The sequence below is a fragment of the Cannabis sativa genome, chromosome 1 (genome assembly GCF_029168945.1).
Source record: "Cannabis sativa cultivar Pink pepper isolate KNU-18-1 chromosome 1, ASM2916894v1, whole genome shotgun sequence".
NCBI lineage: Eukaryota > Viridiplantae > Streptophyta > Magnoliopsida > Rosales > Cannabaceae > Cannabis > Cannabis sativa.
The window spans coordinates 14625117-14637498 of NC_083601.1; the positions used below are offsets into that span (position 1 = coordinate 14625117).

General features: G+C 29.6%; 1 protein-coding gene and 1 long non-coding RNA gene across 12 annotated transcripts; both read right to left on the reverse strand.

Annotated features, from left to right (window-relative positions):
- Window positions 1-3429: 3429 nt before the first annotated feature.
- On the reverse strand, window positions 3430-4155 carry LOC133031142 (uncharacterized). Its single transcript, XR_009684635.1, has 2 exons — window positions 3571-4155; window positions 3430-3517 (listed from the first exon to the last, which is right to left on the reverse strand). It is a non-coding gene; the product is annotated as an uncharacterized LOC133031142 (long non-coding RNA).
- A 959-nt stretch (window positions 4156-5114) lies between these two features.
- On the reverse strand, window positions 5115-11502 carry LOC115704983 (NAC domain-containing protein 75). 11 transcript variants are annotated; one of them, XM_061104524.1, is made up of 8 exons: window positions 11145-11502; window positions 9816-9886; window positions 9509-9660; window positions 9101-9278; window positions 8180-8859; window positions 7495-7854; window positions 7118-7225; window positions 5115-5870 (listed from the first exon to the last, which is right to left on the reverse strand). In XM_061104524.1, the coding sequence occupies exons 3-8, from the start codon at window positions 9638-9640 to the stop codon at window positions 5775-5777; spliced, it is 1554 nt and encodes a 517-aa protein (XP_060960507.1). In that variant the 5' UTR covers window positions 9641-9660; window positions 9816-9886; window positions 11145-11502; the 3' UTR covers window positions 5115-5774. The 11 variants fall into 11 exon arrangements, with proteins under 11 accessions (XP_060960507.1, XP_030488067.1, XP_060960513.1 ...); XM_030632207.2 differs by having other exon boundaries at window positions 9509-9663; window positions 11145-11501; XM_061104530.1 differs by lacking the exon at window positions 11145-11502 and adding an exon at window positions 10059-10866 and having other exon boundaries at window positions 5115-5867; window positions 7118-7222.
- Between the last annotated feature and the right edge of the window lie 880 nt (window positions 11503-12382).

Below are 12382 nucleotides of genomic sequence, written 5' to 3' on the forward strand. Positions count from 1 at the left end.
TGTGTCGTGTTTATTTTTTCTAATTAAATAATTTTTTGAGTTTATAAAGTTATGTTTGTTTATTTATTTTTTGATGTAAGAATTATACTTCAATAGAAAATTCGTTCACTAACTCATTAGAAAATAATCAATATATAGAACAATAGAAAGAAAATATACTTATTTTAGTATAGTATAAATTAGTTATGTCTATTTTTATGTTTACAATTATAATAAACATACTAATAATATAAAATACTTTGTATATATATGTTTATTTTGTTTTCTATTTATTAAACATACTAATTTAATAAACAAAATAATAATATTCACATATGTTTATTATATCACTCTATGTGTCATGTTTATTTTTAGTAATTTTAAGTATTAATTTATATTTATATACATTAATGTTTATAATTTTGATGTTCTATTTTATTAAAAAAAATTGTCAAATAATAATAATTTATACTAAAATAGATAATAAATATTTATATTTTAATAAAAAATATTTAACTTGTTTATTTTTATAAAACTACTTAATTAATTTTATGAAATTGTTTATTTTGAGTTTTAAAAAACACATTTATTATTTAATGATTAAAATGTATAGTTTCATGTAATAAGTTTTCAAAATGTATAAGTTTTTAAAATAATTTTTTTTTTTTGCACATTTTTTGTAATTATGTTGTTTTTGTTAAAAAGCCCATACAAAAAGGTATAATAAAATTAGTTGGGACAAAATAGCAAAACAGAAAAATGAATCTTTCATGACTAAGCACCATTAGTAATAAGACCCTTGTATTAGCTATGTTAATTCTGTCTTAACAAACCCTATCATGGATTATGCGGTTATATGTCCAAAGTATTTAAATATGAATTGCACTCGAATTTGTTTTGATATTTATACAAAAATATTTTTCATATGTTTTGGCGACCGCGCCGAAATGCCCTAGCTACCTAAGTATATAACTTTAGACAGAAACATATTATTGAAACATTACCTAATATATATTTACAGAAAAGAAAAACGGCATATAAAATTACATCATGTTGAAATTTTAACTGTCATTTATACTCTCTATATATATATATATATTATACATTTATAATTTATATATTATATGGTAAAAACGAAAAGCGGCTGAAATATGCGAGAGTAGTTGATGAGAGCCTAATTATTAATTAATTAAGATTAGGGTTGGGTATTGTTTTGCGTGCGTGGAAGAATCCCAAAAAGGGTTCGTACGTAGTGTTGCCATGTTGTGATATTCTCCTCGCATTACCACAATAATTCCTTCTGCAACTTCTTTATGGGACCAAATCTGCACATCATGCAAATTAATCTATAATAACCCCACAAAAAAGTCTTCCATATATTTACTTCTATTACTACTACTACTACTTGTATATCTATATGTGTGTGTATACTTCTTCTCTCTTATATATTACCTTAGCTAACTTTTAAAAGCAACCAAAATCTTCTTATAAAAAGTGAAGAAAGAATTGAATATCACCTTTTTAGGTTGAACAGGTACATGTCATTCCTTTTTATTTTTCTATTCCATGTGGAAAGAGACACTTCCTCCTTCCCACTCTCATTTATTATTATACCCTTTCACACTATCCCTTATTGGATCTTCCTTTTAATTATTTGTTTTATAGGTTTTATATATATTGGTCACATATAAAATATATTTAATTATATATTATGCACCTCATACTGTATGCATACATATGCATGTCAAGCTATAAATATATTTAAATTAAGCATCTCTTTATATATGAACCATAAATATTTATATATTATTATGCATGCATTAATGCACCAGACCACATATGCATGTCTAGGTATAAGATTCGTCTACCGCATACTTCATAAAAATGACCCAATTAAGTAAAGTCCATCTTTTTTTTGTTGTAATTATCCTTAGTTTTTGTGTATATATATAATATATTATATCATCGGGAAACGCAATATTCTATCCTACGTAAAATCACCTTTCTTGTAATAAAGCGTGTGTACGTATAATTATATAATGTATTTGTTTTCATATTAATATTCTTTGTTTTAATATGTTTGAATTAAAATATATATGGATATATATCTTTGCTCCAGATACTAATATATAATGTCCGTTTATTGTCCGTACTAGTAGTTGAAATTTCAAAAAGCAATTGTAATTACGTGCAACTCATAGAATTCAATCATATATTTAATTGTATAATTTTATTCGGAATGTAGAGAGGTATGTTCCAGAATTATTACATATACAATATGTATATATGTACATATAGTATATAGAGCGAGCAATTAATAAATGCTGGTCATTTCAAGTACATTAGGTAAAGTTTATTCTTGTCCTATCATATCATTAATTTCTGTGTTGTCTCTCTTTATATTTATACGAAATAACGATGAAGCTGCCTAGTTTTACATGTTGGTATATAACTTTATATCATGCACGTCCCCATGACATGAACCAAAAAGATAATACGCACGTTACTCTAGAGAGAGATTAGAATTTAAGAGCATATAAATATCTTTATAGTATACTCTATAAAATTCAGAAGAAAAAGATCGAATCTTGAATAGAATAAAGCAGTAAAAAAAGAAAGGCTCTCTTAAGTAACAAATCTCAAATTAAAGAGAAATGACCATAGCTAACATTGAAAAGAAAAAAAAAATGTGTTGGCAGATCACAAGTGCATTTATATGAAGATTCGATAGATATTATCGCAGTCTCTCCAATAATTAAAAATCTATTAACTTAAGCTGTGAGTATCGTACGTACCCCACTTTCCACTTCCTTTTTTGAATTATTAATAATGGTTGACTATATATATAGCCAGATTTATTTATACTAACAATTGAAATTAATTACTTAACTGTACTATAAATAATAATGATTTGAAAGTATGAAAGCCAAGCCACTTCTAAAAAGTCATCAACTATGATTTGAGGTTTAACCTTAAAAAAAGACTCACTAACTTCTATAGAGAGCTCGTTCGATCGTTACACTCTTTAGATAAGTTGTATATATTATATGAATATGAATGTGTGTATATGTGTGTATGCATGGATGATTAAGATATAATGTAAGGGAAATTTGATTTTTTATGCTTAGAAAATCAAAAAATTTGATTTCTAAACCAATAATTAAAACCCTAAAAAAACTATACTTTTTTTTTCAAAACCCCAAAAATACCCCTCTCATTATTCTCAACCATCTCTCTCTCTTCCTCCTTTCTCTCTCAAAGCAATCCCACCCGAAACCCAACTAAGAAAGCACCAAATCCAACCGATCCACTTCCGGCGTTCCACCCAAAACGCCGATCGACCACCACCCACGGTGAACCACCGCACCCACGGTAGACCGCACCCACCCACCGACGGTAGACCGCACCCACCCACCCTAGATCGCACCCACCCACTCTTGACCGCCCCCACCCACTTCCTGCGATTTTCTCTGAAACTTTTTTTTTTTTTTTCCTGCGATTTGAGAGAGGGAAGAAGACAAAGGTCCGATGGTCGGACCTTGGGGGTCCGATGGTCGGACCCATCGGACCCCCAAGGTCCGACCATCGGACCTTTGAATTTTTTTTTTTTTTTTTTTTTTCTGCGATTTTGGAGAGAGAGGAAGAAAGGGTCCGATGGTCGGACCCATCGGACCAGAAGGTCCGACCGGCTTTAATTTTTTTTTTTTTCCTGCGATTTGAGAGAGAGGGGAAGAGAGAGGTCCGATGGTCGGACCTTGGGGTCCGATGGGTCCGATTGGTCGGACCCCATCGGACCCCATGGTCCGACCATCGGACCTGGGGTGTGGGATTATTGGGACCGGCTAGATAGAGAGAGAAAGAGAGATAGTTTTAGTTTGGGGGTATTTTTGGGGTTTTGAAAAAAAAGGTATAGTTTTTTTAGGGTTTTAATTATTGGTTTAGAAATCAAATTTTTTGATTTTCTAAGCATAGAAAATCAAATTTCCCTAATGTAAAGTCATGCAGAAATAGGGTCCATTTAGCATGGGACCTCTTTTGGGTGAACGACTAATAATTTTGAAAACAGTTGCCGGGTTCCATCGAAACTATATAGGTCTTTTTTTTTTTGGTAACAATCTAAAGCTAATTTGCTTTTCATATATTTATATCACAATTTACAATGAATATCTGATCATTTGAGCCGGAAAGTTTGTCCCATTTGTTTGAAATATTATAAAAAGAATATATACATATATTTATAACTTGTTGATTTTTTCGAAGCAAGGAATTTAGTCAAACAGCAGTTTTATAATAATATGTAATTTTAGGACACACGTACTATAAGTACAAATAGCGATACATGTTTCATAATATAGAACTTATAAATTACAAGAAAATTTGTACATATATAAAACCGAAGTCTAGTAGTTTATATATTTGTATACGTTTCGGTAATAGGAACGAAACTTTATTTTACTATGTATATAAATACACATATATTTGTCTTTTTCATGTGTAACAATTTATCATATAGTATTTAATATATTAATTATTGGAACGAACTAGCAAACAAAATCTCATTGATTTTTAATCATTTCCAAAGGATCATGAAAAGAAAGAAAAGACAAAAAAAAAGTATAGATTCCATGGTTTGAATTATAAAGAGAATTTGATAAGTTACAGCAATTCAAGATAAAAGATATAAAATGAAAGAAAAACAGCTTCCACATATATATGCTGTAGGAGTACCAACAATTTATACCATAAATAAAAGAAAAATCGTTAATTAGATATATATTTGAGTGATATTTATGATATACAATCTACAGAAAATTAATTTCAGTCAATCATGTATAAACACACATGCATGATTTAATATGGGGAAATGATGAATTTATATTATAATTTATGATCTCATGATATTCTTTGAATTAATTTGTTTGACAATTACATGAAAGTAAGAATGAAAGAACAATTTTTGTTTTCTATATCTTTTTTTTTCCTTACCACAAACTTATATAAATAGACTATATAAATGAGAGAAATAATCATATATGTATATAATATATATCTGATTTTTGAACCTAAATAAATGATTTTTTTACTACACAATAAGTTGACAACCAGAGCAGCACGTTTTAACAAAAGTGTACATGTGTTGCAAATTTGCTCAAACTCTTTGGTATTTACTCTGTAAAAAGAACAACAAAGAAGAGAGATACATTATACAGACATATAAATTATATATATATATATTCTTAAAATAAATAAAATAATAATATATAATATATGTAATAAAAAGAAAAAGATATGATACTGTAATGATATAATGGTGATGATTTTCATGCAAGGATCGACATAAGGAGGGTGTGTTGCTTTCCTTCGCTTTGTTTTGGGTCTTTGGTTCTCTCCTTCTTCAAATATTATTTTGTCAGAAGTGAGAGCAGCCTTTCTCTCCTTTTCTTTTCTTTTTCTTCCTTTTTTTTTTCTCATTCTTTCCCTTTTGTTCTTTTCTCTCTTTCCTTTCCAACATGGACTGTTTGTACAGTTAGTTCAGTTGAGAGAGGCGTGTATATATATATATATATATATATATATATATGAGCGTCCAAACCAAGGCCCCATCACTATTAGGGTAAAAGGAAAGAAAAAGAGCAAATTGTGGCCTCCTCTCACGTTGAAAGAGAGAGAGAAGGCTTCAAAGTACTAATGATGATGATGATGATGATGGTGTCTATCAGAGGTTTTCCTTCCTTTCTTTTTTTCTTTTTTTTTTTCTTTTTTATTTAATAATCTTTTATTGTGTTTTTTCACTCCTACCCATGATGATCCGGATTGTCAGGGTCAGGCCAGAAGGAAGAGTACTTCATCCAGTCTGCCTCTTGAGGTACGTTTGCCATAGATGATTCCTGCTGAAAACAAATTAAATTAAATCAAAAACATGTACATAATATCTAAAAATAATAATTGAAGTATATATCTATGAAGAAATAATATAGAGAGGTAATTTTATATATATTTTTTTACAGTAAATTAGTTCACACAATCAAAGAGATAATAACTAAGAAGTTGTTGTTATCTAATTATTCCTATAATTTCTAATTCTTCTGATCATTTTTTTTTATATTTTTATTTTATGTTATATGTAATTTTATTTCTTTTCATAATTCTCTAATATTTTCTTATAAGGAAGATTCTTTTTCCAAGTTATTAAGGAATATTAACAAGGCTAACTAATGCTCTAGAAAGAGAAAGATAAATAAAGAGAGGTCAATATGTATTGTAAATAAATATATTGTGGGCTTGTTGTTTCACATTGTGTACTAGAAAAGAAAAAGAATAAAACTAATAGCATTTTAACCAATTAATATTCTTTTCTTAAAGAGTAGAACTTACAGAGTGAGAAAACAAAAAAAGCTTTCCTACTCACACTTCATATCCTATAATAAGTCGTCAATTAATTGTGGGCTGCTCTATAGCGACGCTTATATATATATATGTTCTTGTACAATAATACGTACGATCATTACTTATCCACGAAGTATAAATAATTTATCTGACCTATAGTCGATCTAACTAGTTAATTAATTACCGTATCTCCAAAGAAAAGAAAAAAAGAATGACACTAAAGTGTAGTATTTGCAAAAGCTTGGTTATAATGGTTATATATTAGTGAGCTCAAATATTATTCCCTTAAAATTCTTCGACAATGTTGTCTTTCCAGTTAGTGACAAAAAATATTCGAGTCTAAAATATTCTATAACAATATCCATATATTCGATATCACTTGAAAATCCACCAAACTAAACTCCCATATATGTATTTAAAATAATGTAAAGGAAAAAATTCAAAGAGAGGAAAAGAGAAAAAGGAGAAAAAAGATGGTTCTCTACTTGGGTTGGGGCTTCAATCTTTAATTCAAACTAATAGTAATAAAGAAATAATCATTTCTCTTTCTTTCATCCTTTTTAATTCTTTGCTTGACCTTTTTCTTTTAGCTCCCTAGCTATTATTTGTATTATAGCGGGCGATTTGTATATATATGATCACAAGAAAAAACAAGTAGTATACACATAGATTTCAGGGTCAAAAAAAATCGAACCTAGCTAGCTAGTTATATATAATATGATGTAATATAAATAAAAGTATATATACTCACTTCTTTGATATTATTATTATTACTTGAAGTGCAGCCCATTATGAGTTCTTCCAAACCAGATGCTGACCTTCCTCCCATTTTATGATGCTGTTGTTGTTGTTGCTGCTGCTGTAATATTATATTATTGGGTTATTGCATTATTATTATTATGTAAATAAGAAAAATACAAATAAATATATATATGTATAATTAAAGGGTAACTAAAATTATTATGAAGAAAGAAAATTATTAATTAAAAACTAAAAAGAACTATACACACACCACATGCATGATTTGTTTGTTCTACGTACGTACGTAGTGATTATTAATTAATGTGATAACTGATAATAAATTAATAAGAGTATTTAAATATAATTTAGTTTATATAAATGTAGTACCTGGAAAGAAGTATTACTAGTAGTAGTGGTGGTGGTGGTGTCATGATTTTGGAGCATTATTCTATAGGCGTCCTGATCAAGAATGATGGAGGTGTGGTGTAGAGGAGGAGGAGAGATTATATTGGAAATAGGGTGTGAAGGCCTGCTTATGTGAAACGACGTCGTTGCCATTTGATGATGTATTTGCTGCTGTTGTTGTTGATGGTGATGATGATGATGATGTTCTTGAGCCATGTTATTAAGGTGTACTGGTGGCCTGATATGTTGATGGTGTTCACGCACGTGATCTTCGCACGCGCTTCCTCCTCCTCCTCCTCCTGTTACTTCCCTTACTGTTGAACTATGATCTCCTATTCCCACCTGCATTAATTAATAAATAATAATACTTATTCACATTATTAATTCAAATATATATTCCCATGAAAAAGCTAGCCCTTCATTTTCAAGTAACGTTCCCAAACCTATATATATTATTTGAGAGTTAGATGACAGTAATGTGTCAATTAAGGTCAATGGAAATTGTCACGCTGTATATGCAAGCATAACCAAATATTGGATATTTATATGTTATAGGGAGAAAGAAAGAGAATAAATTAATTACAACTTAATTATTGAGAGCTTATATATCTATATCGATGATCATGACTAATAATTTAAAATAATAAATACAGTATAATTTAATTACCTCATCAAAACTTTTTCTAAACGGAACAAAGCTGAAGTGATCAGATTTCAACTGATGAATGGGAATATCCATAGTGGAACCACTATAAGCAGTACTAGACAACTGAGCAACAGCAGCTGCGGCTGCAACCATTTGATTATGATGATGATGTTGATCTCTCTGAGGATTATTAATAATATTACCACTACTACTTATCTCCTTAGAAGAGCAGCTACCACTCCCAGTACTGTCTCTCCTACCCCCGCCACCGCCGCCTATGCCGCCACCTCCGTCGCTACTAATTCCTTCCGCGACAACCACGGAGGCGGCGGCCGAGGCTGCACGGTCAGACCAATTACATTGCCTAGGCTGAGTTTGGTAAAAAATCTTAGAGACAACAAGCTCTCCTTCTTTTTCTTCCTCGTGTTGACCCAAATGGTATTGGTGCATGACCCAGTTGGTCTTTTCGGGTTTGCGGTTTTTACCGAAGTTGGTGTACAAAACAAGGATTTTCTTGCACCCTTTTTGCTTTCCGTTGACCATGACCGGTCTGGTCTTCCCGGTCTTGTGCCACCTCGTTTCTCCTCCTTGTTGTAAGTGGTCACATTCTGTTTGGATTTTTCTTCGTTTTCTTGTACCTGTTGTGTACGCTTTCGAGGGTCTGTGAAAGAAATGTCTGCTTAAACCATCTCTAGTCACTCCTGCCAAAGAAAAAATAAATACATAAATAATCAAAATGTTTGGTTTGACTTGTATTCATATTTGTGTATCTCTAGCGTGCATGGTACATATGATTGTTATTAATTATTGTCATTATTATGAATGATAATAGTTATACATATACTTTGAAAGTTAATAAAAGTGGAGTTTGTGTATGTATATACATATACATATATTAATATTTATTTAGATCGATATATATAATTAAAATGAATTAAGGACCTGGAAGTTTTTCAGGATGGGTATAACAAATCCCATCTTCTCCTTCAATTGTGGGAATGAACTCATCTATCAAAGGGTGAGATTTCATGTCTTTATCTTCTACTTTTGCTTCGAGGTGTTCGATCAGTTCTTGGTCTGTTGGGTCGAATTTCACTCCTGCTGGTAGACCTAACCAATCCTACACAATATTTATTTGATACCATATTAATTAATTAGTACTTTTTTATATATATATTCAATAATTTAAAATATTCTCACCTTTAAAAAAAATAACAAAAAAGAGATGGGAGAGGGAGAGAGAGAGATAATAACTTTTTTTTTTTTTTGTGAAATTTGAATTTGGCTTAGAAGAAAATCAAAATATTTATAAGAAATTAATTTTTAATAATATTTGAAGTAATAATTTACCGGTTTTCCTTCGAGCTTGTGACCACAACCGGGGCAGTGTTTGGATCCACACATCTGATGCTCTTCAAGCTTTGCATCTATGAGATCAGAGCTGGTGATTGAGCTGCCCAGCTGATTACTACTCTTATTCATAGCTTTTAATATGTTTCCACCTTCTGATTATGATGAAGAACAAGATCAACAACAATATTTACATATTATATATCCAAAATATTTCTACTTCTGATTCAAAGTATATATAGTACTGCTGATTATTATTACTCAGCTTATTATTATTCTTAGTAGTATTATTATATAAGCCTTCTACCTCTACAAGATTATCTTCATCTTCACAAATCAGCTCACTCATAATCCCAACTTTTTGTTCTTCTTCTTCTTCTATATCACAAAACAACTTCATATGGTTAAATATATGTATACAAATATATAAAGAAATAATTATATCATTATCAATTAATACATAATATAGTAAGATTTGTGACTTGAAAAAAATCAACAGGATACAAACAAATCATACAAAAGATAATGTTTTGTGGTATAGTACACTTACTGATTATATGTTAAAAGAGCAAGAATACAGCTTCAAAAATTAAATTAATGAAGACAAAAATCTTTTTGATTGCTTTCAGTGGCCAAATTCGACCAAAACCAAGAAATTTCCCAAAGCCCAGATGAGATTAGAAGAGAATATAATAGTATTAACATAGAAAATAAAAACTAAAAATAAAATCTCTCCCTAGCTAAGAAATAATTGATAAGATATTAGCTATAGTGCTAGTAAGAAGAATATAGAAGAGAGAAGAAGAGAGAAGAAGAGGGAGAGAGAAATGAATTGAAGAAGAAAAGAGAGAGGGAAAAAAGGAAACTGTCACAGTAGGATTTGAGCTATAAACCTGCTTTAACCCATGGAATCCCTCTCTACTTTAACTGAAGCTCTCAGTGAGAAAAAAATATATATTATATATAAAATAAAAAAATAAATAATAAAAATAAAAAGGAAAAGTTTCTCTCTCTCAACAAAACCTACACAAACATACCAACTTTAATAAGCTGCCTTTGCTAATTTAAGAAGGCCATATGTATGTAGGCGGTTTATGTGAGAGAAAGAGAAAGAGAGTAGGATAGAAACAAATTAAAACCAACTTGGGAATTTATATTTATTTATAATAAATTAATAGTTTTGGGCTAATAAAATAAAGCTCTTCTCAAGGGGGTTCTCTATTTCTCTCTCACACCTTTGTTTGAGTCTCTTGACTATCAAAAGCAAAAGGCAAGAAACGGCCTTCACAGCTGTTACTATATGGAACAAACACTCAAAAGCAGAGAAACCCCATATCTTTGTATTACTTATTTTATACTTGATTATTATTATTAGAGTTAAAATAAAAATAAATAAATGAAAGTATTATTGTACGTACACCTCTTGGGTTTGTATTTCTTTCTTTATAAATTTAACTAATTGAGGTCATATATATGTCTAAAAATTAAAAATTGGTGTAATTAATTACCTAAGCTATAATTTTACATTTAAAAAATAAAGAATTATAATATTTTCTAAAGATAGATTAATGATGTAAAATATAATAGTGAAAAACGAAAAAACACACACACGAAAAAAAAAATGATAAGAGCTCACATGGGTTTTGAGCTGGAGTGCTGATCATGATGCTTTTGCCATGAATGTTGCAGAGAGAGAGAGAGAGAGAGAGAGAGAGATTAAGAGAGGTTGCTTGATTTGCAAGGCAAAATGAGCAGTATACTTGATGGACCACCACCACCCCTTCTAATTAATAGAGCTACAAAATAAAATTATCTATCTCTAAAGAAAGAAAAAAAAAATATTTAATTTTATATCTAAAATAATAATAATAATAATAAATCTACTAGGAAACTTCAGGGAGAAGCACCCCCCACAAAAACAAAAAACTATTACCTAAATATCTAAAAGGGTAAAACGACTTCATTTTACATGCAGTATTAGTTTTGTATCCTTCTCTACTTTTGGGGGTTGTGTTATATTTTTGTATAGAGAGGGAAAACTAGGCTACTTTCAGTCACACACAGATTATGTTATGTCCATATGCTGCAGTGGCAATGGGGGCCCACTTGAAATCTTTCTCCTCTCTAAAGTGTGTTCATATCTGATGATGGGCTAAGCTTCACGTTTATAACATTCATTCCGGCAGTCAAAATTAAAATGATGGATGGTCCAAGATGATGTTTGAAGAATATATATAAATATATTGTATATGTATATATGTAACTCACCATGATTACACTGCTCATTTCTCTAATATTTTTTATGTAAAACAAAAAAAATTTAAATAAATATATATATATAGAAAAATTGTAGAAGATCACTACTTTTGTCTTTAAATAAGGAGATCTCTAGTTTTAGTATTTACAAATAATATAATTTAAATTTTTTTATACGATTGTGTATATTATACCTATACTGTATTTCGTTTGTTTTTGACTATATATATTTTAAATTCTGTTTAATATTGTAAATTATTTAATTATTTTTAACAACTTAAATCATGTATACTATAACTAATCATGTAGACTTTCATATAATTAAGTTTTCAAATATAAAAAATATTAATGTCCCTAGTAGTGATAGAGACTGATTTTAGTGTAATTGTTCTCTAAATATATATAAATGAAAAATAGGTGTGTAAAGTATTGGTCGATAGAGCACTGACATTGAGGAATATGTCCTTATAGGGAGGAGGAGAGAATTGAGATCTCTATTAATTAGGTACCAAAATCACCATTCACTAGTGATCAACTTTTTTTTTTAAAAAAAAAAAAAAGTAGAAAATAAATCAAAAAAGAAAATATATATTTAAAAATAAATAAAAATAGTGAACA